This window comes from Salvelinus fontinalis, chromosome 32 (assembly GCF_029448725.1).
Source record: "Salvelinus fontinalis isolate EN_2023a chromosome 32, ASM2944872v1, whole genome shotgun sequence".
Classification (NCBI taxonomy): Eukaryota; Metazoa; Chordata; class Actinopteri; order Salmoniformes; family Salmonidae; genus Salvelinus; species Salvelinus fontinalis.
Window position 1 is genome coordinate 24,166,689 of NC_074696.1, and position 24,117 is coordinate 24,190,805.

The window sequence follows — 24,117 nt, forward strand, 5'->3', positions numbered from 1 at the left end:
AGCCTTTAAAAAATGAAATTATTTAACCTTTATTTAACTAGGCAACCTCCAGCCTTTTGACAGCATGTACTAAAGACAATTTAATCCACACTTGCATTAGTCCCCTCGTTTGGTGATTGGCTGTGACAACAAAAAATACAAGTTTTGACATTTTAGTATTGTGCACATGCTAGACAGAGATGGTAGGGGGACATACAACTCATAAATACATAATATGTTTTCTATGTAGAGTCAGATGATAGCAAGGATATTCAACTATCAAGCATAAACCACAGGAATATTGATATTTAATAGATTTTAATTGAAGGTTGGGTGATTTTGATAAATTAATTGTTATCACAAGAACATTTTCAAACATCCAGCACTTGTAGATCAGGGGTGGCCAACCTTCCTGGAGAACAAGCAGGATTTTCTTCCAGCCCTATTATAAAGAGATATTTCACCCAAATTGCAAAAGGTTTGTGTCCTTACCTTGAAATCAGGACAAGGAGATTTTTGTTACCTTCGGCCATCAACCATCAATATTACAAAATGTCCTGTGCAGAGTCTTGGTGTAGCTGTAACACTCCCCGGCACATGTTGCATACAGGTTTCCACCTGAGAACAGGGATCAATCCCACCTTCCTACTGTTTCTAGCACTTGTCTGTCTCCCTCCCTCCTTTAATTACTTTCTGAATAAAGTGTCAAACCACCTAAAAATATCTTGAAAAATATTAGCATACTTAACATTTAATCCCCTCCAAATCTCAAAGTACCAAATGTCAAATTTCGAGTGTTAATTTAATGTTCAAAGCATCCTGAATACACCTGGCCTGTGGATTTATTTATTTGTATTTTCCACCATGCTCATAGGCCTCTGCCAGGTCAAAATATGTAGAATTGCAGGAAATTAGCTTTAAAACAGTACACTTTTCCCAGTACCCCTTCTAGGGATTGTGCCAGGTTGGTAATGAAATTCACAAAGCAAATCTCACTCCAAGCTTTTTTCAAAAGTTGCCAGCCCTGCAATTATATCATGGCAGAGAGATCTAAGGCATGACTCTCTCTCTCTCTCTCTCTCTCTCTCTCTCTCTCTCTCTCTCTCTCTCTCTCTCTCTCTCTCTCTCTCTCTCTCTCTCTCTCTCTCTCTCTCTCTCATTCTCTATCCCTTTCTTTCTCCCTACCACTCCTACCTCTTTGGCCTTTTCATTTTAATTCACCACCAGGCCTGTTTCGGGGTAACGCCGCCTGTCACACAGCGTCACGATCAGGCAGGAAGCTGATTGATGCTCCCTGCGGTCCGCCATGACACAACTAATCTGTGCCTGAGACTCTGTAAGGATCCCCCTGAGAATTACTCTGGACCACCACCACTGTCTACCCCTCACCAACCTGGTCTGCTCCACTGCAGCAGGAGCCAATGTCAGGTAGTATACTGTATGTCAGGGCCTAAATGAAGGCCCCATGGCTTCTGGTACTGCTCTCTTGTCTCCATGGGCTCCAGCCAGGTCTAACTTCAGAGGATGTGATAGGTCCATTTGCTATCTGGTTGTTATCCTTAGGAGTGGGGCCTGGTGGGGGGCGGGGAGTCGGGGGTCTGAGGGGGCACTTCAGGACTAGACAAACTACTAATATTTGCTCATGAAGTTAGAAATGATTGAGCTCATCATGACTGAGAACGTATTACTCCTTGCAGTGCTGTAGAGTACTGTATATGAGCTGATGAAGCCATAATTGCGGGGCAACATTTTACAGACTTGTTTCCACCCTGGGCCGTGAATACATTCCCTCTGACAGTGTTTACTCTTTGTAAGTAAACAACACGGCTGTTGGTCTTCTCGTTTGCATAATGTTAATTTATCAGGAGTCTCTATGCGCTCTATGCGGTGGCAGTACCACTCAAAACCCCTGTGTCAAACAACATGACGCAATTATTCAGCTCAAGCCTCCATGGCTCCCGCTCGCTGACATGTTAGCATTTGTCTCCAAAATGCCAGGCCACGGATGTGACAACGGTGGACAGGCCGCTGTCGGCCAGCGCCTGATGCCTTCCCCGGGTCTGACAGCGGTGATGTGCGTGTGTCGCACCCAGCAGTCCCCACCTCGCCCTCGCCGAACCCCGCAGCGAGAGGCCGCATGTGAACTAGCCTTTGACAAATTGAAAGCCAACACCGACCAACCACCAACCTTTAGGTGGCAGATTTATTTTATTAAAGATATATGCTGGACTCAATTTGGTAAATGCCTTTCTGATGAGAGAGAGTGTCCGTGAGAGCAGTGGTGGCCTGTGACAAGGAAGATGAGGGTTAATGTCAGTTAGGCTGTAGTGGCCTGCTGTGCACCAACCAAGGACCTTCTGTGAGAGTGGGACAGGACAAACTGTTGGGACAGCTGTGGGACACCTCCCAAACCTGTCGTACCTTTAGTATAAAATACTATTTTGTGCAGATTCACTGACAGCTAACAAATGAAAAAATACTCTGTAATTAAAAGGGCAACACACTCCATAATCTACAGACTCCTCACACTCCTTAATTAAAAGGGCAACACACTCCATAATCGCTCTTGCTAGCCGTTATCTTAATTTGCTTTGGAGGATGTGTTGAAAATACTATGTAGGAGGAAGTTATATTCCCTATCCTTATTTTGAAAATGAATGCTAAAATGTACAACATAACAATTTATCATGAAAAGCAAGAGTTATTCATGCGTCAGTCAAATTGCTAACCAACGTATCTGTAATGTTGTTTATTGTGAAAGGTAATAACAGCCTTGTTACTAGGTAATAGTGCATTTATAAACAACATAAACCTACCTCAAACCCATCCAGTCAATACTTCCTCTGCCTACTGTGACTTTAACACACTTGCAACAGACAAGGATTCAGAGAATTGACGACACAAACATCCCATTTCGTCTGAAACTCATTTTAGAAATGTCTCCATTTGGTATTACAGCATTCTTCCTCGAGTTCCATTTAAACAGTTTCAGAAGTTACTTATTTCTAAAAGTCTCTCTCTTTCGACAGTTTTTTTGTTGTTACTTTCCACCTGGTGATTCGATGTAGTGCTGGCTACACTGGCTGATGCTGAAGGTAGAGTAATGGTACTATAGAGAATCTCGCCAAGCAGGACTGTATTGCAGCCATAAACCTGCAGGGAAACGCACTTTTGTTATTGTTGTTATTGACCTGTCAAAAGGGTGGAGAGGGTATAATACAATACATTCAGAACAACATGAGAAAAACCTGAGAAATATAATGTGATGCTGAAGAAAACAACTTGGGCTTTTGTGGTTTTTAAACAGACACCCAATTTTTTACTAACAAAAAGAGATTGGTGGTATGATTTCTGTTCTGCTATTGATGTCATCAATGACACACAACAACCCAAACACAATCTTTTGAAGTGATCTTTCTTTCTTTCTTTCTTTCAAATAAAAAGCATGTGACCAGAGTGAATTGGGATCAGACAAACACACAGACACAGTCCTCCCTTCTCCCCAGGGAATATAAACACATGTACTGTATGGGCTGGTCTGACTCATAGCATAGTTGGCCAAGCAGCATCTTTTAACCTCTGACTGTGCTGGGGATTGGCTACAGCCCTTCATTGGGGAGTTGATACAGCCCTTCACCTGGAGAGACCAGGATCATGATCCCCTGACTGCACTGGAGAGTGGGTACAACCTTTCACCTGGAGAGACCGGGATCATGATCCCCTGACTGCACTGGAGAGTGGGTACAACCTTTCACCTGGAGAGACCAGGATCATATTTAGTAAGACACAAGAGCAAAACTCTTTGCAAGAGAAAAATGTGTGTTCTTATTGGGAAAGTTTAGGTAGTGCCCCTTATTTCAGGGAAGGGCAAAACCCTTAACCCTGACCCTAACCTAAACCCAATTCTAACCCTATTTCACTCTGTTTTATCCTTACTTAACAGGATCCATGGAGACATTGGCCAGTCAACAGGCCAGTTTGCAGAATGTGGTCCTTGAGGCCTGACAGAATGGTGGTCTGAATTTGTGACATAATGGTGGTCTGAAGTCCTGACATAATGGTGGTCTAAATTTGTGACATAATGGTGGTCTGAAGTCCTGACATAATGGCGGTCTGAATTTGTGACATAATGGTGGTCTGAAGTCCTGACATAATGGTGGTCTGAATTTGTGACATAATGGTGGTCTGAAGTCCTGACATAATGGTGGTCTAAATTTGTGATATAATGGTGGTCTAACTTTGTGACATAATGGTGGTCTGAAGTCCTGACATAATGGTGATGTAAATTTGTGACATAATGGCAGTCTGTAGTCCTGACAAAATGGTGGTCTGAATTTGTGACATAATGGTGGTCTGAAGTCCTGACATAATGGTGGTCTGAAGTCCTGACATAATGGCGGTCGAATTTGTGACATAATGGCGGCCTGAAGTCCTGACATAATGGTGGTCTAAATTTGTGACATAATGGTGGTCTGAAGTCCTGACATAATGGCGGTCTGAAGTCCTGACAAAATGGCAGTCTGAATTTGTGACATAATGGTGGTCTGAAGTCCTGACATAGTGGTGGTCTGAAGTCCTGACATAATGGCGGTCTGAAGTCCTGACATAATGGCGGTCTGAAGTCCTGACAAAATGGCAGTCTGAATTTGTGACATAATGGTGGTCTGAAGTCCTGACAATATGGTGGTCTGAAGTCCTGACATAATGGAGGTCTGAAGTCCTGACATAATGGTGGTCTTCCCTTCAGGGGGAACAGGATACTGAGGCTCATACTGTATCTCTCTCTACCTGACACAACACTTCCTGTCTGCAGGAGCTCCAAGACAATTGCTTTGTTTTCCACTGCTGGAGAGGACAGAGACAGAGTATGGAGTCCACTAGAGAGGAGAGAGAAAGAGATAGAGAGTGGGGGGGCGGTGAAATCCACCGTGTCAAGAAATTTGGGGAGTCATTTGGGGATACAAGTTGCAGCTTTTGCTCCATTTAAAACAAAGCAATGTTTAAAAGGAAAAGACTTGACTCTGACTTTAATACTCTAAATGACCTTAGCATCACTAGAAGGTTCAATATAGAATTTGATCCAGCTGCTTTAAACGGACAGATTTCCTAGAGATCGATACGGGGATGATGATGGCTTTTGGCTCTTTCCTGCTTGTTTCGTTTCCAGTGATTAGTGGACTTAGAGTTTGCAGAGTGTGTTTAATAGTTTAACTTTTTCTGACTTACTTTATATAATTGTCTTAATGTCTTTCCCCCAGACAGAATGTTATTATTGGAAAAAGTCAGTGTAAAGTGCCTCACAATGTCTGTCCCCGAGGTCCCGCATGGCTGTATTGTTTTCCTTGATTTATTTGGCTTATGTGAAAAATGATGGGTTTTCCTGCATTCATTCAATTATTTGTCCAAAACGTAAAATTCATGCTCTTAACACAGATTATAAAGGAGGACAATTTATAGCATCAGACTCACAGGGAAATATGGGCTTAAATACAGACTCCACTGTGATGGAAAGAAATAATAATACTTTTTGGACACAATTGTCCCCCAAAACCCATAAAAAAGCACTATTATTTCCATCATTTAACATTGATGAATGGCACCACAATCGAGTCAATTTGAAAGTGAGTGGCCATTTCTAGCTAGCCATATTTCACAGAAATAATTGTCCCTTTTTCAATATACTTTTTTGTCATTGGTACCCCTCTCTGTGCCATATCCGTTTTCTTGTAATAACCTTCCAAGAGTGGGTTTTGATTCATTAAGGGTGCGCAGAAATATCAACGGCGATTGTGTTAGGTAAGCTCGTGCTCTAAATGGGAGGAGTTCTGGAATGGAACCCCAGTGTACTCTGATAAATATAATTGGCAGATTCTGATTATTTAATTTACCAGTGATTCTCAAGGAGCACATAAACCGCTACCACAGTGTCAAAATAATGAATTGTTGGCTTTGATAAGGGGGATATCAGAGCTCAGAGCTCAACAACTCAGAGCAAACATGGAGAGACGAGCAGCGGGAGTTTTGAATACTTATCATTGTCTGGATGGTCCGAAGTAGATGAATTATCGCTTTTATTTGGCACCCTGTGCCCACATTGGATCTGGTTAACTGAGTGCAGAGAATATTGGCGAGACAAAATAAATATTACATATGTAAATATGCTTTGATTTGTTTTTGTTGTGTTTTTTTCCTCTCCTGGCTTCCCTCAAATAGTTTCATTTATAACACAAGACTTAATTGGGCATCAAAGTGTAGCCTGCTTGAAGCCTATAGACGTTCTCTTAGCTCAACGAACCACTTAATAAAACAACAAAACTTTTCTTTGATTGTAAGTGCAGAACAGATCCACTGAGGCATTAGAGCCCTCATTATCATCTTCTGAAACCAGACTATTCATGTAAATTACATCTGTATCATTGTCAAATCTTCATCAGATACTTTGCCATGTGAAAACTTTTGCATCTTATGCTTTCGCAAGGGCTCAATCCTGCAGGTCTGTGGACTGGAAACAAGTGAGCTGAGGTTTTTAGAAAGTATTTTTCATTCGGATTGAGCCTTTCTCTGAGTGCCTGTTTGTAAAGTTTTCTTATTTACGCAGCAGAGAACATCAATGATCCATTTTCTCGGGAAGCGGGAATTGGCATCTTAGAAACTGTCCAAGTCTGCTGCTTCTGCATTGACTGAAATGTCACTCCAAAGAAGCAGTGTTTGTTTAAAGGGCTCCCGAGTGGCGCAGTGGTCTAAGACACTGCATCTCAGTGCAAGTGGTATCACTGCAGTACCTGGGTTGAATCCAGGCTGTGATTGGGAGTCCCAGAGGGTGGTGCACAATTGGACCAGGGTTGTCTAGGTTTGGCTGGGGTAGGCCGTCAATGTAAGTAAGAATTTGTTTGTAAATTATTTGCCTGGTTAAATAAAGGTAAAATTTAAAAAACGGATTTCTCACTATTGTATTTAATTAGAACCATAGACTCTCTAAACATAGCTGAGAGTCTTTGAAAGCAGTTGATGTCGGTCCAAATCCAGTTATAGGAGAGGAGTATGAGGATAATGCAGAGTAAGAAAAAGTCAATTGCTCACAAAAGTGTCTGTGTCTCTAAAAGTGTTATCCCTGCCTTTCAAGTCAGGTAGCAGTGTATTACTGTATAGCCATTATCAGCAATGCATTCATCCATTCTTACTCACTTGGATTATCCAAGTCAGTTCATAGACGTGAACTGATTCACTATGTCTTTACATTACACACAGACGGGTCTTTCAGTTCTTTACACCCCTGTGAATACCAACCTGCTAAAGTCATTAAAGCCTGGGAGATTAAACTGTTCCAGGTCTCAACAATCTGACGATTTAATAGTGATCTATAAAAATGGTGTTTGGAGCTCATGGGGAGAGGGGCTAAGACAGCCCGGCGTGCCCGAGGAGACTCAGTGGCTCTGGGGTTGAGAGAAGGCGTCTGGAGGGCCATTGTTGGGCTAGAGCCAGGAGACTAGTATAGTATACCACTGGCTAGGCAGACTAGCTGTGTGTGTCTGTCTTTGTGGGGCTCCCGAGTGGTGCAGCGGTCTAAGGCACTGCATCTCAGTGCTAAAGGTGTCACTACAGACCATGGTTTGATTCCAGGCTGTATCACAACCGGCCCGTGATTGGTAGTCCCATAGGGCAGCGCACAATTGTCCCAGCGTAATCTGGGTTTGGCCGGGGTAGGCCGTCATTGTAAATAAGAATTTGTTCTTAACTGACTTGCCTAGTTAAATAAAAAATAGCCTGTTTTTCTTCTTTGGCTCTCTTTCTCTTCAATGTTTTTTCTTTCTTACTTTCTTTCTTTCTCTCTCTCTCTGTGTCTCTCTCTCTCTTTCCCTAATCAAGTGAAGGATTGAAGCAGACACCTAACACTGTGTTAGAAAGAAGTAATAAATATACAGAGTGACTGACAGGTAGTAGTATAGATAGGGGTGGTTTCATTAAATGTAGTCACACACACACACAAACATGCACACACGCACACACACACACAATTAAAAGTTGCAGAGAGAAGGAGCTGTAAAAAACTATCACTCTTACTCAAGTGGATAATATCTCTTAAATGGCGACTGCGCTTCCTGCTTTGGAGGGTTTTGATGAAATGTTAGTGGCCATGACTGAAGCCAAACAAGAGTTGTGTTGGGGGTGTGGTTTGATGTGGGTGTGTTATGTTCGCATGTCATACCCTGGCAGGTAGTGTTGTTTGTCACTCCTGAGTCACCGTAGCAACAACATAGGCATTTCTTCAAAATAGTAACTTCCTTAAAATAGTCCAAATTAATCTAAAATAAACCAAGAAATCTGTAACTAATTTAGACGCTTTTGCAGAAGAGGTCTTATTCGAGCTAAGGTGTTTCGTGCAGTATTTCTAAAGTAAAAGAATGTGCATGAAAAACTAGTGCACTATCGAGTCGGGAAAGTTTGGCTGCATACTCAGGACTGATTTCTGAGAACAATAAGATTTACAGCTTCATCATCTGCAAGCTGTCAAACGATCGTAAATAAAGCACAAGCTACACGCTGTTAATCAGTGCCCAAAATGACTTGCTAACTGGCTATGTTCCGACTCTGTGTTTTGTCAATGAAGCTAGCAAGTAGGCCTAGTAGCTAGCAGGCACATTGAGCAGCCAGATGCTGGCGAATGCCTGGGTTATGGAAAATGTACCATTTGCAGTTGCGATACAAGTGCGCTCTGATCATCTCAATTACAAGTTTTGCCAAAAAAGTGGCAGACTCAAGTGATTTACATTATCAAACACATCAGCAAGTGACAGCAGACTCCATGCTGAAAAGGTAGAGGCCCCTGAAGCTGGCAAGCAATTTAAGACATTCAGCTAATTAATTAATGGTTAACACACTGAGACAAGTGAAATATAACACTAATGTTTCCACACTGAAGAGTGGTGAGAGTCCCACTCCATGTCTGCAGAGCTGCCCGTTCATAATTAGTGTCCAATTTTGGCACCTTTGTTTAATATTGTTTAATAATCCAACATGGCGTAGCTGTCAGATGTATTTGTCCTTTGTCTTGTCGTGTCCCATGTACATATCTTTTTATATATTTTTAGCTAGCTAGCTGCAATCCGAGTGACTACTCCTGGCTAACATCTGTCCCGAAGAAAGCACCAATTAGCCTGGAGCTAGCCCATGCTAGGCCCATTCTCCCGGCTAGCTGAAGAGGCCCATCAGCCACTCCTGGGCTACAATACCCGGACCCCTTCTACTACAATACCCGGAATCCTTCATGACTGGACTACTGACGTAACCTGCTCGAGTGGGTACTCAACTGGCCCCTACACCGTGACGTCCCCTGAATGCCCATCTGCTAGCCTGCTAGCAGCGGCCCGATAGTTGCTAGCCACGGCCAATTTCTTGGGCCTCTATACCTATTTTGACAATTAGACTTGGACCCCTCTGCAACTCGGAACCCTACTAATCCATCACGACTGGTCTATCGACGTCACGGCACGCGGAGGATAAAACCGACTTTCCTCCATCGCGACATTCTTTTAAGGCCCTTCTGCTAGCTTGCTATCCACAGCCTGCTAGCTGTCTGAATCGCCGTGTCTCCAGCCAGCCCAACCACTCACTGGACCCCTATGATCACACAGCTACGCATGCCTCTCCCTAATATCATTATCCCTTGTCCATTACTGTCCTGGTGATTATTGTCTTATTTCAATGTTGAGCCTCTAGCCTTGCTCAATATGCCTTAACCAACCATTTAGTTCCACCTCCCACAAATACGGTGACATCACCTGGTTTAAACGTCTCTAGAGACAATACCTCTCTCATCATTACTCAATGCCTAGGTTTACCTCCAATGTACTCACATCCTACCATACCTTTGTCTGTACATTATGCCTTGAACTTATTCTATCGCGCCCAAAAACCTGCTCATTTTACTCTCTGTTCCGAACGTACTAGGCGACCAGTCTGTTAGCCTTTAGCCATACCCTTATCCTAATCTTCCTCTGTTCCTCTGGTGATGTAGAGGTTAATCCAGGCGCTGCAGTGCCTGGTTCCACTCCTACTCCCCAGGTGCTCTCATTTGTTGACTTCTGTAACCGTAAATACCCTTGGTTTCATGTATGTTAACATTAGATGCCTCCTCCCTAAGTTTGTTTTATTCACTGCTTTAGCACAGTCTGCCAACCCAAAGGTCCTGGTTTAGGAAGACCACCAAAACCCCTGGAAATTCCATCCCTAACTACAACATCTTCCGACAAGATAGAACTGCCAAAGGGGCGGTATTGCAATCTACTGCAGAGATAGCCTGCAGAGTTCTGTCTTACTATCCAGGTCTGTACCCAAACAATTCGAGCTTCTACTTTTAAAAATCCAACTTTCCAGAAACAAGTCTCTCACCGTTGCCGCTTGCTATAGACCACCTTCTGCCCCAGCTGTGCCCTCGATACCATATGTGAATTGATTTCCCCCCATCAATCTTCAGAGCTCGTGCTGTTAGGTGACCTAAACTGGGACATGATTAACACCCCGGCCATCCTAAAATCTAAGATTGATGCCCTCAATCTCACACAATTTATCAATGAACCCACCAGGTATAACCCCAAATACGTAAACACGGGTACCCTCATAGATATCATCCTAACCAACCTGCCCTCCAAATACATCTCTGCTGTTTTCAACCAAGATCTCAATGATCACTGCCTCATTGCCTGCATCCGTAATGGGTCTGCGGTCAAATGACCACCCCTCATCACTGTCAAACGCTCCCTAAAACACTTCAGCGAGCAGGCCTTTCTAATCGACCTGGCCCGGGTATCCTGGAAGGATATTGACCTCATCCCATCAGTAGAGGATGCCTGGTTATTCTTTAAAAGTGCCTTCCTCACCATCTTAAATAAGCATGCCCCATTCAAAAAATGTAGAACCAGGAAAAGATATAGCCCTTGGTTCTCTCCAGACCTGACTGCCCTTGACCAGCACAAAAACATATTGTGGTGTTCTGCATTAGCATCGAATAGCCCCCATGATATGCAACTTTTCAGGAAAGTTAGAAACCAATATACACAGCCAGTTAGGAAAGCTAAGGCTAGCTTTTTCAAGCAGAAATTTTCATCCTGTAGCACAAACTCAAAAATGTTCTGGGACACTGTAAAGCCCATAGAAAATAAGAGCACCTCCTCCCAGCTGCCCACTGCACTGAGGCTAGGAAACACTGTCACCACCAATAAATCCACTATAATTGAGGATTTGAATAAACATTTCTCTACGGCTGGCCATGCTTTCCACCTGGCTACCCCTTCCCCGAACAACAGCCCTGCACCCCCCACAGCGACTCGCCCAAGCCTCCCCCATTTCTCCTTCACCCAAATCCAGATAGCTGATATTCTGAAAGAACTGCAAAATCTGGACCCCTGCAAATCAGTCGGGAGAGACAATCTGGACCCTCTCTTTCTAAAATGATCAGCCAAAATTGTTGCAAACCCTATTACTAGACTGTTCAACCTCTCTTTCGTACCGTCTGAGATTCCCAAAGATTGGAAAGCTGCCGCGGTCATCTCCCTCTTCAAAGGGGGAGACACTCTAGACCCAAACTGCTATAGAGCTATATCTATCCTACCCTGCCTTTCTAAGGTCTTCGAAAGCCAAGTTAATAACAAACAGATCACCGACCATTTCAAATCCCACCGTACCTTCTACGCTATGCAATCTAGTTTCAGATCTGGTCATGGGTGCACCTCAGCCACGCTCAATGTCCTAAACGATATCACAACCGCCATCGATAAGAGACATTACTGTACAGGCGTATTCATCGACCTGGCCAAGGCTTTCGACTCTGTCAATCAGTCTATCACAGTGCCATCCGTTTTGTCACCAAAGCCCCATATACGACCTGTATGCTCTCGTTGGCTGGCTCTCGCTTCATACTCGCCGCCAAACCCACTGGCTTCAGGTCATCTATAAGTCTCTGCTAGGTTTCTCAGCTCACTGGTCACCATAGCAGCACCCACCCGTAGCACGCGCTCTAGCAGGTATATCTCACTGGCCACCCCCAAAGCCAGTTCTTCCTTTGGAGACTCATATCTCCCTCACTAGCTTTAAGCACCAGCTGTCAGAGCAGCTCACAGATCACTGCACCTGTACATAGCCCATCTGTAAACAGCCCATCCAACTACCTCATCTCCATACTGTAATTATTTATTTATCTTGCTCCTTTGCACACCAGTATCTCTACTTGCACATTCATCTTCTGCACATCTACCATTCCAGTGTTTAATTGCTAAATTGTAATTACTTCGCCACCATGGCCTATTTATTGCCTTACTTCCCTTATCCTATCTCATTTGCACACACTGTATATAGACTTTTTCTACTGTATTATTGACTGTATCTTTGTTTATTCCATGTGTAACTCTGTGTTGTTGTATGTGTCAAACTTCTTTGCTTTATCTTGGCCAGGTCACAGTTGTAAATGAGAACTTGTTCTCAACTAGCCTACCTGGTTAAATAAAGGTGAAAATCTATATTTTTATAATAAATATTACTGTCTCTTTCCCATACTTGACAGACAGACTGGGAGGAGGCCTCCTTCTTTGTCACTCAAAACACTTGCTTGATAATAGCCTAAAACAAAAGGTTTTATGTGTAGCTAACTTACCCATCATGGGTGGTAAAAGTGATCCACTCTTTATAAAATACCACAATTCAACAATCCATTAAGTCTAGGACCCTTTTTCTTTAGGGTCTTACAGTCCATTAATGTGCGATTCAATCTTTATGAACATTTGAAATAGAAAAAGCCAGTACTGAAAGTGAATAGATCATTATTATCACGGTCAATAATAACATCAATTATACTTTTGTCTTGCTGCTAATTCAATCTCATGCTGACACTATAATATATGTGAACTCCTGGAAATATGGCATTCATTTCCTTTTTATACAATATCCTTTATTTCAGAGGGAACCCCCAACTGCTCTGTTGATTTGTCTGTTTTCTGAGGAAAAGTTGAGACCCTGTCAGACATTTACCATGGGATCAATTTCGCCTGGCGCTGTAGGTACATAACTCACTGGATAATGGCTACAGAGGAGACGTGAGGCCTTTCCTCTCTCTCTCTCTCTGTCTCTCTCTCTCTCTCTCTCTCTCTCTCTCATTCCATTCTTTCTCCCCTCGCGCACCGGACCTCATTAGGCTATCACTAGGATGAATTAGCTGGATTGCTGCACAAGTGAATAATCGCGGTCTAAAATACGCCATCCTGGTGTTTATCATTAATTGAGGAGGGATTGATCGCTGCGAGGCGTGGTGGAAGAAGGAAGCAAAGCCTGGTTTGTCTGGAAGTTGGCAGGCTCAACGCTCGATTGATGCGAGAGTCTGCCTGAGTGTTGAGTAGGAACACCTCACTGACCCACCTCACACACCCTCCCGAAGAAGTCTGCAGGAAGGAGTGCCTGCTGAGAATTTATTAACACCCTCTTCTAGTGCGATCGACACTGTTGCTTCACTCCCCACCTGCACACAAAGTAGGACGTGAACTCTGAAGATAATCACACATTTATACCTCACAGAACTCCTTCTGACAAGTTGTTGTTGACACCCACCAGTATTGACCAGCATCTTGGTTCTCCTCATCAATCATTAGTATAAGTGCTTGACCAAGGCTCCGTCAGTGTGTTGGTTACACTTACTGTAAGACAACACAACACAGAACAACACGAGTAAACATCCTTACTTGGGTTCGTAAGCTATACTGTATGCTATGATTACAACACAGTGCTAACCCAGACTCAGCTCTGGTCTACAGACTCCTTACCAGCCTGAATAAGTCAATATCAACCATCCGCTGGTTAAATGAAACCCAACTCTTACCCCCGAAGTCTGCCTGGAAAATATTAGCGACCTCTCTATGGCCCACCTGTCAGCCAGTTGCTCTCTTTAATTTTTTTCCGTTCTACACCAGCATAACATGCCAAGACACATTTATCACCGTCTTAATCTGCATGGAATAGGGCACTTTTTTCTGACATAGTTAGGGTTACCATGGTGAGAGAGGGAGAGCAGCGCAGGGCTGGATGGTTGGACTGTCAGCTTCAATTAAGCCAGTAGCTCTTCAGTTGCCTGCCATGAACACACAAGCCCAGACCAGTGGCGGTTAGTGCCGTTCAAGATTAGGGAGGATGAATACTTTGTTATGAGCATGGTCTTATTTCTATTACAGCATATTGGATGACTGTCATTTATATTCCATTCACCCAGTTCAATGTAACATCGTTCGGTTTAAGCTACTACATGACTCTCGAATTTGCCCCATACCCATCATGAGGTTGTTTGTATTTGTATTTATTATGGATCCCCATTAGCTGTTGCCAATGCAGCAGCTACTCTTCGTGGAGTCCAGCAAAACTAAGGCAGTTAAACAATTTTACAAGCATTACAATAAATTCAAGAGATTGAATGAGCTACAACAGATTTCACAACACATTAAGTGTGTGATCTCAGGCCACTACTCTACTACCACATATCTATACAAAATCCGTGTGTACGTGTTTGTATGTTATCATGTGTGTGTATGCATGTGCCTGTGCCTGTATGTGTGTCTTTTCACAGTCCCCGCTGTTCCATAAGGTGTATTTTTATATATTTTTTAATCTGATTTTACAGCTTGCATCCGTTACTTGATGTGAAATAGAGTTCCATGTAGTCATGGCTCTATGTAGTACTGTGCTCCTCCCATTGTCTGTTCTGGATTTGGGAACTGTGAAGAGACTAGTGGCATGTCTTGTGGGGTATGCATGGGTGTCTGAGCTGTGTGCCAGTGGTTCAAACAGACAGCTCGGTGCTTTCAACATGTCAATATCTCTCACAAGTACAAGTAGTGATGAAGTCAATCTCTCCTCCACTTTGAGCCAGCAAAGATTGACATGCATACTTAATGTTAGCTCTCAGTGTACTTCCAAGGGCCAGCCATGCTGCCCTGTTGTGAACCAATTGCAAATTACTGAAGTCCCTCTTTGTGGCACCTGACCACACGACTGAACAGTAGTCCAGGTGCCACAAAACTATGGCCTGTTGGACCTGCCTTGTTGATAGTGCTGTTAAGAAGACAGAGCAGTACCTCATTATGGATAGACTTCTCCTCATCTTAGCTACTGATGTATCAATATGTGATTATTTTCCAGATACTGGGCGTATGTCACGCGTCACCACTTCACAGGAGCGGCATTTGAACGTAAACTTTTGGACAGATATGCCTTCTGGAACATGTGAACTTTCATGTGACTTACTAACAAACTTGTATGTTTATCTGTTAATACAAATGAAATTGTTAAATTACGAGCCAAGTTGGTTTAGCCACGGAAAAAGTTAGCAACCTTCCCGCTAGCCATGATTGGCTGAGAAAATGAATGGGCTGGACATGCCGAGAGATTCAGATTGGTCTGCCATGTATTTCTTTTAAACAGTGGTTAGAGCGTTGGGCCAGTAACTGAAAGGTTGCTGGATCAAATCCCCGAGCTGACAAGGTAAAAATCTGCGTTCTGCCCCATAAACCACTGTTCCCCGGTAGGCCGTCATTGTAAATAAGAATTTGTTCTTAACTGACCTGCCTAGTTAAACAAAGGTAAAGAAAAGTGTTGCTCTCCACTTCCTGGAGGACTGAGTTGTGGAATTAAAGTATGGTAGCTAAGGAGACAGAGAAAATGATGGCGTTTGATTGCAAATATACAGATGGAGTCAAAAAGAGAACACCTGTCTCCGGATTACATCTTCAAACTAAGGGCAATCATGACAGGGAGGGAGGTAGAAGTGTCCATCCATGTACACGGGTAAGAGATTATAGATAGCTACATTTTCAGATATGACACGTTTCTAGTTTAGTCAGAAAGTCCTTTTCATTTGAAGTAAAAGTGTACTGTTAGCTAGCAAGCTAATGTTAGCTGGCTGGCTAGCTAACTAATGTTATGTGTATGATCTGTGGAGTAATATTATTCGTATATCAGAGCCATTTGCATTTTTAGTTATCCTCTTAAGGATCGTACCCTTTTTTTCAATTTTTACCTAAAATTACATACCCAAATCTAACTGCCTGTAGCTAGCTCAGGACCTGAAGCAAGGATATGCATATTCGTGATAACATTTCAAAGGAAACACTTTGAAGTTTGTGGAAATATAACAAATTCGATCTGGTAAAAGATAATACGAACAAAAAAACATGTATTTATTTTTGTTTTTTTGTTCCATCATCTTTGAAATGCAAGAGAAAGTCAATACTTTCAGGTAGGCCACCAGATGGCAGCAATGTGTGTGCAAAGTTTCAGACTGATCCAGTGAAGAATTACATTACTGCACAATATTTTGTATCAAGTCTGCAAGGAATTAGCCCAATTGTGCCGAATTGGTAAATTCAAATCAAATCAAATCACAATGTATTAGTCACATGTGCCTTATACAACAGGTGTAGACCTTACAGTGAAATGCTTACTTACAAGCCCTTAACCAACCGAAAAATAAATAAAAGTAACAAGAGCAGCAGTAAAATTACAATAGCGAGACTATATATAGTGCGGGGGCACCGGTTAGTCGAGGTAATTGAGGTAATATGTACATGTACAGTTGAAGTCGGAAGTTTACACACACCTTATCCAAATACATTTAAACTCAGTTTTTCACAATTCCGGACATTTAAATCCTAGTAAAAAATCCCTGTTTTAGGTCAGTTAGGATCACCACTTTATTTTAAGAATGTGAAATGTCAGAATAATAGTAGAGAGAACAATTTATTTCAGCTTTTATTTCTTTCATCACATTCCCAGTGGGTCAGAAGTTTACATAGTAATTGGGTGTATTGGGTAGCATTGACTTTAAATTGTTTAACTTGGGTCAAACGTTTCAGGTAGCCTTCCACAAGCTTCCCACAATAAGTCGGGTGAATTCTGGCCCAATCCTCCTGACAGAGCTGGTGTAACTGAGTCAGATTTGTAGGCCTCCTTGTTCGCACACGCTTTTTCAGTTCTGCCCACAAATTTTCTATAGGATTGAGATCAGGGCATCGTGATGGCAACTCCGATACCTTGACTTTGTTGTCCTTTAGCCATTTTGCCACAACTTTGGAAGTATGCTTGGGGTCATTGTCCATTTGGAAGACCCATTTGCCACCAAGCTTTAACTACCTGACTGATGTCTTGAGATGTTGCTTGAATATAGCCACATAATTTTCCTCACTCATGATGCCATCTATTTTGTGAAGTGCATCAGTCCCTCCTGCAGCAAAGCACCCCTACAACATGATGCTGCCACCCCCGTGCTTCATGGTTGGGGTGGTGTTCTTCGGCTTGCAAGCCTCCCCCTTTTTCCTCCAAACATAACGATGGTCATTATGGCCAAACAGTTATATTTTTGTTTCCTCAGACCAGAGGACATTTCTCAAAAAAAGTATGATCTTTGTCCCCACGTGCAGTTGCAAACCGTAGTCCGGCTTTTTTATGGTGGTTTTGGAGCAGTGGCTTCTTCCTTGCTGAGCTGACTTTCAGGTTATGTCGATATTGGACTCGTTTTGCTGTGGAAATAGATACCTTTGTACCTGTTTCCTCCAGCATCTTCACAAGGTCCTTTGCTGTTGTTCTGGGATTGATTTGCACTTTTTGCACCAAAGTACGTTAATCTCTAGGAGACAGAACATGTCACAGTATGACGGCTGTGTGGTCCCATGGTGTTTATACTTGCATACTATTGTTTGCACAGATGAACGTGGTACCATCAGGCGTTTGGAAATTGCTCCCAAGGATGAACCAGACTTGTGGAGGTCTACAGCTTTTTTCTAAGGTCTTGGCTGATTTCTTTTGATTTTCCCATGATGTCAAGCAAAGAGGCACTGAGTTTGAAGGTAGGCCTTGAAATACATCCACAGGTACACCTCCAATTGACTCAAATGATGTCAATTAGCCTATCAGAAGCTTCTAAAGCCATGACATACTTTTCTGGAATTTTCCAAGCTGTTTAAAGGCGCAGTCAACTTAGTGTATGTAAACTTCTGACCCACTGGAATTGTGATACAGTGAATAATAAGTGAAATAATCTGTCTGTAAACAATTGTTGGAAAAATTACTTGTGTCATGCACAAAGTAGATGTCCTAACCGACTTAGCCAAAACTATAATTTGTTAACAAGAAATTTGTGGATCGGTTGAAAAAGGAGTTTTAATGACTCCAAACTAAGTGTCTGTAATCTTCCGATTTCAACTGTAGGTAGAGTTATTAAAGTGATGATATCAACAGAGAGTAGCAGCGGTGTAAAAGGAGGGGGTAATACAAATAGTCTGGGTAGCCATTTGATTAGATGTTCAGGAGTCTTATGGCTTGGGTGTAGAAGCTGTTTAGAAGCCTCTTGGACCTAGAATTGGTGCTACAAAACCGCTTGCCGTGTGGAAGCGGAGAGAACAGTCTATGACTAAGGTGGCTGGAGTCTTTGACAATTTTTAGGGCCTTTCTCTTACACCGCCTGGTATAGAGGTCCTGGATGGCAGGAAGCTTTGCCCCAGTGATGTACCTGCCCGCACACGCTACCCTCTGTAGTGCCTTGCGGTCGGAAAAACAGACGCCTCACAAGTTGTTAGTAAAGATTGATTCTACCTGGATTATGTAGGAGAGGCATACATTTAAAGAGCACCCTCTGGGTTCTTTTAGACAGGTAACTCTTTGTCCACAATATAGCAGGGGGTGTAAAGCCATAACACATAGGTTTTTCCAGCAGCAGACAATGATCGATAATGTCAAAAGCTGCACTGAAGTCTAACATGCTGACCAGACCGGACACGTCGCGTGCGCGAGCGTCGCAAAATAAATTTAGAAATACATGTTATTCAATTATTGCACCAACGCTGCTCTCGCACGTCAACGAGCGTCTGCGATGCCAAGGGCTAAAAATGAAGTCGTTCCTATTTCTGACGCAGATCGCGCTGAAAGTCATCTCCTCATTGATTTATAGAAGCAGGTACCCACGTGTCATCTCCTCATTGGTTATACCCAAGTGGGTGATTGAAAGACGAACTTTGTTGCCGGTTGTCGTGGTAATACAATGAAAGTTTAGATGCGATCACCATATAAGTTCAAAGATGAAAAAGCCTGGAAGGAGGAGAGATGACTAGAAACGATTCGGTTGGCCGTTTTATGTGTGGATTAATTGTCGGAGTAGAGGTCCTTGTGCATTTCAGGTAAAATAACAACTCAATGTTATATCCCAGGACAAATTAGCTAGCAACAGCAAGCTAGCTAAATAGGACAAATTAACGTTAGCTAGCAAGTGCAAGCTAGCTAGCTAAATTGCCATACATGTTTAATGCTTTTCGACCTGTCCCCAAATTAATGTCATTTGTTCAGAGTTTGTTTTGATATTTTAACCTGCGTGTCGTGATCGCTTTTGGTGTGGGGGGGTAAATTACATTTATGCACGATAGCGCACGATGGCTCACTCGTGCAGCCGGTTTGGGTTCCGTGTAACAAAACATCCCCCACAGTCTTTTTATTATCAATTTCTCTCAGCCAATCATCAGTCATTTGTGTAAGGCTGTGCTTGTTAAATGTCCTTCCCTATAAGCATGCTGAAAGTCTGTTGTTCATTTGTTTACTGTAAAATAGGATTGTATCTGGTCAAACACAATTTTTACTAAGTTTAAAAAAGTTTACTAAGGGTTGGTAACAGGCTGATTAGTCGGCTAATTAAGCCAGTAAAGGGGGCGTAATAACTTTTGCTTTCCTCCAGGCCTGAGGGCACACACTTTCGAGTAGGCTTAAATAGAATTTATGGCAAATAGGAGTGGTAATATCGTCCGCTATTATCCTCAGTAATTTTGGGTCCAAGTTGTCAGACCCCGGTCGCTTGTCATTGTTGATGGACAACAATAATTTTACAACCTTGTCTAAAAGATGTACGTTTATAACGTAGGTTTCCAGGCCGAGAGACAAATTGAAGTAATCAAGGTGACAGACAGTGACACATTAAGTACCTCTTTGGACACTCTTGCCTGCATATAGCTGATCTAGGGTGTAATAATTAGTGGAACGTTTCTATTGGACAAATTCGTGTATCTCCATTCCCATTTAATTCCGTTTGCTTCCATTTAAGAAATGCTTTGCAACAGAATTGGTGGAATGAACACTCCACTGATCACCCACACACATAGTTCACTTTCATAGCAGCCAGATACAGCATCATCACTTTGCATACAGCATCACACACATATACACACACACACACACACACACACACCACTGCACCCCCCATAGCTTTATTGTTAGCCCTGCGAATCATGGAACCCCCCTACTTCTTGCGTTAGAGTGGAACTCAGCAAAATTCTATCAGTGAATCTGTCACTCCAATGGTAAGCGCAGGAATCGACCGTAGATGACCACAGGGAGTCATGGTCTCGTTAACCACAAAATCAACAGGGCCACTGGAAAATGGTACAGTACTGTAGATGCAATTTAAACCTAAAGGAGACATTACTATAAGAGAACATTGGGTGTGCGAAGGTGTTTATGTTACACAGTAACATACAAATTAACCAAATAATACAAAAATTGCACAGATACATTTTCATTTGTGAATGAATTGAAAAATTCCCCACTGAGCTTTTTCCCATGGGCTTTTTTAGAACATATAAATCAACTATAGGGCTACACACCTTCTGTTCCATCGTTCTAATCATGTTTCTCCTCATTACATGACTGCACACCGCCAGCCATATACTGTAAGTAGCACTCATTGATTTGGGATGCCTGCTTTGATATGTATGTACTGTACATGCTGCTCCTCATGCCTGTCACTGCAATCTCCATGTCTGTAAATGTAATCTCCATGTCTATAACTATAATCCCCATGTCTGTCACTGCAATCACCATATGTTTCAATACAACCCCCATGTCTGTCACTGCAACCCCCATGTCTGTCACTGCAATCCCCATGTCTGTCAATGCAATCACCATGTTTGTCATCCTTGAGAAGTTTCTACAACTTGATTGGAATCCACCTGTGGTAAATTCAATTGATTGGACAAGATTTGGAAAGGCACACACCTGTCTATATAAGGTCCCACAGTTGACAGTGCATGTTAGAGCAAAAACCAAGCCATTAGGTCGAAGGAATTGTCCGTAGAGCTCCGAGACAGGATTGTGTTGTGGCAGAGATCTGGGGAAGAGCATCATGCTGTGGGGATGTTTTTCAGCTGCAGGGACTGGGAGACTAGTCAGGATCGAAGGAAAGATGAACAGAACAAAGTACAGAGAGATCCTTGATGAAAACCTGCTCAGGACTTCAGACTGGGGCGAAGGTTCACCTTCCAACAGGACAATGACCCTAAGCACACAACTAAGACAATGCAGGAGTGGCTTCGGGGAAAGTCTCTGAATTTGAACCCGATCAATCATCTCTGCAGAGACCTGAAAATATAGGTTTGCCAAGCTTGTAGCGTCATACCCAAGAAGACTCAAGGCTTTAATCACTGCTAAAGTTGCTTCAACAAAATACTGAGTAAAGAGTCTGAATACTTCTGTTAATGTGATATTTATAAATTCGCAAAGATTTCTAAAAAACTGTTTTTGCTTTGTCATTTTGGGGTATTTATTGTGTGTAGATTGATGAGCGGAAAAAACGATGTATTCCATTTTATAATAAGGCTGTAACGTAAAAACAATAGAAAAAATTCAGGGGGTCTGAATACATTTCGAATGCACTGTGTTTGCGGTATGACCCCATCATGTTGGACAGATCTGGCCATCCCTTTACATATGAACTTTGTTTCTCGCTCTTTTTCTCTCTCTATCTCTCTCACCCGCTCTCTCTCTGATGTGTGGAATGAAGCATCCCACAAGGGCATCCACCCCCCCCCCATTCTCTCTCTCTCTCTTTCTCTCTCTCTCTCTCTCTCACCCTCACCCTCACTCTCTGAACCATGCAGTGCTTTCAATTAGGATAGGTTGAATGTTTCATTATGGTCGACGCATTATGTGTGACATTGTTGGGTGGAAATACGAATTGGAGCATTAAACCAAACACAATCTATTGACAATATGTAAAGAGGAGAGATGAAAACCCATTCGTTATGGACCAAAGATGTTATAAAATGCTAGAATAAATCCCTACGATCGGCATTGTGCACAAACCTGTGCAAGATCACAACAATAAAACATTATTACCCATGGGTGGTCTGCACTCAATTAAATATTCTGGCTTGAGTTAGTTATGAATGGTAAATAACTATTGGCTGAGGGAAAAGCACTATCTGAATTTTCTATCTCAACTCTCAGCAGTGCACTGACCAGGATGGTGTGTGTTTTATGTTTCCTCACATGCTTTTACATGACTCTAGCTAATGGATGGTCTAGATGGTACTGGAGATAACATGTTTTTGCTCGGTTGTGTTTGATTGGGAGATTAGAGAGAATCTTGATAATGAATTGTAAACAAGTCCCTCAGAAAGGACAGTATCTCTACTGTGTATATGACTACTTGACACACAAATACAAATAGTTGTGTCAGTCACTGTCTTTCCTATCTACCTTTAAATGATGTGAATAATGTTGCAGTTAGCTAGCTAAGGGAGATTTAAAAGGTCATTAGATGTGGCCTAGCACACACCCCGAAAAAACCTAAATCAGTAATTGCTTTATTAGTTTGCAGGAGGATTCAATTCCACCTACAGTATATAAATACTTTGGACTGCCCCAGGCAGTGGCCAGTCCCCCCAGGCAGCGGCCATTCCCCCCACGCAGAGGCCAGTCCCCCCCAGGCAGAGGCCAGTCTGCCCCAGGCAGAGTCCAGTCTGCCCTAGGCAGAGTCCAGTCCCCCGCAGGCAGAGGCCAGTCCCCTGCAGGCAGAGGCCAGTCCCCCGCAGGCAGAGTCCAGTCTGCCCTAGGCAGAGTCCAGTCCCCCGCAGGCAGAGACCAGTCTGCCCTAGGCAGAGTCCAGTCTGCCCTAGGCAGAGTCCAGTCCCCTGCAGGCAGAGGCCAGTCCCCCGCAGGCAGAGGCCAGTCCCCCGCAGGCAGAGGCCAGTCCCCCGCAGGCAGAGGCCAGTCCGCCCTAGGCAGAGTCCAGTCTGCCCTAGTCAAAGTCCAGTCTGCCCTAGTCAGAGGCCAGTCCCCCCAGGCAGAGGCCAGTCCCCCGCAGGCAGAGACCAGTCCCCCGCAGGCAGAGGCCAGTCCACCCCAGGCAGAGACCAGTCCCCCCCAGGCAGAGGCCAGTCCACCCCAGGCAGAGACCAGTCCCCCCCAGGCAGAGGCCAGTCCACCCCAGGCAGAGACCAGTCCCCCGCAGGCAGAGGCCAGTCCACCCCAGGCAGAGACCAGTCCCCCCCAGGCAGAGGCCAGTCCACCCCAGGCAGAGACCAGTCCCCCGCAGGCAGAGGCCAGTCCCCCCCAGGCAGAGACCAGTCCCCCGCAGGCAGAGACCAGTCCCCCGCAGGCAGAGGCCAGTCCGCCCCAGGCAGAGGCCAGTCCCCCGCAGGCAGAGGCCAGTCCCCCGCAGGCAGAGAACAGTCCCCCCAGGCAGAGTCCAGTCTGCCCTAGGCAGAGTCCAGTCCCCCCCAGGCAGAGTCCAGTCCCCCGCAGGCAGAGACCAGTCCCCCCCAGGCAGAGACCAGTCCCCCCCAGGCAGAAGCCAGTTCCCCCGCAGGCAGAGGCCAGTCCGCCCCAGGCAGAGACAAGTCCGCCCCAGGCAGAGACCAGTCCGCACCAGGCAGAGTCCAGTCTGCCCTAGGCAGAGTCCAGTCTGCCTTAGGCAGAGGCCAGTCCCCCCCAGGCAGAGGCCAGTCCCCCGCAGGCAGAGACCAGTCCGCCCCAGGCAGAGGCCAGTCCGCCCCATGTGCGAAGGTAACCGACTTTTTGAAGTTATTTGTTTGACAATCAGATTGGAACATCATAAATGGTTGTGTTCATGGGACATTTAAAGGTAATATATTTTTACAGCTAAATTAAAGCAGAGCAGAGGGGGGCCTCAAGCGGAGAAATAATAATACAAAAATATTACTATTTTTTTTTTTTTTGTTATTCCTAGCTCACAAGGCCCCTTCTGCCTAATGGTAAGTCCGCCACTGGGCCTACACTGCAGACTACAACACCTTTATATGGTAGCAGGGACAACAGACAAATCGATTGAGA

At 43.7% G+C, this 24,117-nt stretch overlaps 1 protein-coding gene across 1 annotated transcript; it reads left to right on the forward strand.

The window, feature by feature from the left end:
* Positions 1–1,970: 1,970 nt before the first annotated feature.
* Positions 1,971–23,716, forward strand: LOC129830576 (basic salivary proline-rich protein 2-like). The gene is made up of 2 exons (XM_055893144.1): positions 1,971–2,118; positions 22,665–23,716. The coding sequence occupies exons 1-2, from the start codon at positions 1,971–1,973 to the stop codon at positions 23,714–23,716; spliced, it is 1,200 nt and encodes a 399-aa protein (XP_055749119.1).
* The last annotated feature ends 401 nt before the right edge of the window (positions 23,717–24,117 follow it).